We start from the raw sequence: 2,204 nt of genomic DNA, 5'->3' as shown, positions 1-2,204 counted from the left end.
CCACCATTGGTTTCTGTTTTTATGCTCTCAGTCAAGCCTTTTTCTTATGCAGCGAGATCTTATCGGGGCAACTAGAAGCTTTTGGGTGACCTTTGCCTAAATTACTAAGTTGTTTATTGTTTAAATGCGGAAATGGACCTTTGGAATTTTTTCCTCACATGTTTTCAGTTTTGGGGTTTTTTTCTCTGTCCTACTATCAACCTGTTCTTTTATATTCCTTTTGAAATTTCCATCCCCCCCCCCTTCCCCTCTAAATTAGCATTTGGAGATGCCATTCAGGTTCACTACAATTCTTGGCATTACAAGATCTCTTTGAGAACAAGGTACTTCTTTTTGTTCGGGTTCTTTCTTGCTTTTCTTTCTTGCATTTTTGCAAGGATAGGCGAACGCTCCCTTGCTGATAACTCTTTTTGGCGTTCGATCACAGCCAGCTAGGAGTTTTCTGCTAATTCTTGTACGCACTTAAGGATAAGGATCCGCACAGGCTCGTCGGTCTTTTTTTCTTTTTGGTATGAGCGTCGTTCGAGGCACTTAGTGATCTAGTGGATCCTTTAAGAACTGTGTTATCCGCAGAGTTGCAATAACGAGCGTAGGCCGCCTTCTGCGGGTTAAAAAAAAAAAAAAAAGAATACCCGCGTTCTCTAAACACTTGTTCCAGCATTTTGGCTTTAAAAATTGAACAATTCTCCAAAATCCCACAGTAACACTCGATCATTCCAGAAATTATTCTGTCTCGCATATAATAATTTTTCTGATCATTCAGGACAAAAAGTGACAATATAATCCGAACCATGACCACAACGAAACCAATCACTTCCGTCATCAGCATATACCATCGCTTTAGGGCACTTCACCTTCAACATCTCCTTATAAGCCATCCTTGTACACTTCACTTCCCGCTTGCCCACATCATAGGCGCAGCATCCTTCCTCATCCTTCATCACTTCACAAGCCGACCTACAAGCCACTGCCGCCCTTCCGTCTGCGGCCAAAACCTGATATTTCTGCGGACATACGCTGTTAATATCAAAGTCGCAGGACGCCAAGCTGCACTCGCTCGCGGTGGGGGCTACAGTCACCGGAACATTAAATCCGGCGATGAGGCTGACGTCGTAAGTGTCGTTTCCAGCACCGCCGCCAAGCATGAAATCAATGAAGGTCACAGGAGGAGTGGGAAAGGCACCATCACAGTATAGACTGCCAGATTTACAGTCGCCGGTGGCACAGACGAGCTGGGTGTCGGGCCGAAGGAGGCATCGGGTTCGGGCCCAGATATGAGCGGCCCATCCCGGTGGAGGGGAAATGAGTTTCTGATCGCCGGAGTTTAAGACAAAGTCGGTGTCATCGGGGTCGAGGCGAGGCGTTCTCTGCTGGTTGCTGTTGCTGGATATCCATAGTGTTTGGACGCACTTGTTTTGTACCGTAATCTTTGTGGCCAATATTCCTTGTAGTTGAAGAAATCCGCCTGCTTTATATTTGGGATTTGTTGTTGATTTATAATCCAACTACATCACATATAATTTGAAATCAAACGGGAAGAAAATGTTGGAATACCTGCGAAAGAGAACAAAAGAATGGCAGCAAGAGCTGGCGCCTTGATTTGATTATCAGCCATAGATGAAAGGAAGAGTGAGAGAATAGTTTGGAGGACGAACGTACAAGTGTGTTTCTTGTGACTTTGGGATTGTATATAATTGGTTTACTGTCTTTGATGGGCAAACGAAACGTCGTAGTGTCTCTTGACGCCTTATGGATAGAAGGTTACATGTGAAGACTCATATTAATTACTAAGCGTTAAAATACGCATGAATTCAATAAATCTGCGATGACTTTTTTGACTTGATACAAATTTGAATCATCAAATTTTCGCCCATAGCAAGCAGGGACGAAATGTATAAGCAAATATATGTCCGAGATATGTGAAATTTGGAATTTAATCCTAAATGAAATGTATACTACCGTTTAACCCAAGACCCCTTAGCCGTCATTCCCTATTTAGAAGCCAACAGAAGAGAACAAGAGGCTGATGGTTCAACAGAAGAGAACAAGCAGGGAGATTAGCATGCCAACAGAGATTAGCATGTCTCCCTGTGTCATTCTTACGCTAGGAGAGGCCTGTGGTTCACACTGAGTGGACAATTCCGCAACATTAAAGTAGGGAGACATGCTAATCTCCTGGAAGACCATATTTATAGGAGTGATAA

General features: G+C 43.5%; 1 protein-coding gene across 1 annotated transcript; it reads right to left on the bottom strand.

Moving 5' to 3' along the window:
• Window positions 1-755: 755 nt before the first annotated feature.
• On the bottom strand, window positions 756-1,615 carry LOC110107513 (thaumatin-like protein 1b). The gene is made up of 2 exons (XM_020837789.1): window positions 1,555-1,615; window positions 756-1,465 (listed from the first exon to the last, which is right to left on the bottom strand). The coding sequence occupies exons 1-2, from the start codon at window positions 1,613-1,615 to the stop codon at window positions 756-758; spliced, it is 771 nt and encodes a 256-aa protein (XP_020693448.1).
• Between the last annotated feature and the right edge of the window lie 589 nt (window positions 1,616-2,204).

Source organism: Dendrobium catenatum, unplaced genomic scaffold (genome assembly GCF_001605985.2).
Source record: "Dendrobium catenatum unplaced genomic scaffold, ASM160598v2 fragScaff_scaffold_868, whole genome shotgun sequence".
Taxonomy (NCBI): Eukaryota; Viridiplantae; Streptophyta; class Magnoliopsida; order Asparagales; family Orchidaceae; genus Dendrobium; species Dendrobium catenatum.
This window is presented reverse-complemented; position numbering and strand designations above follow the sequence as displayed.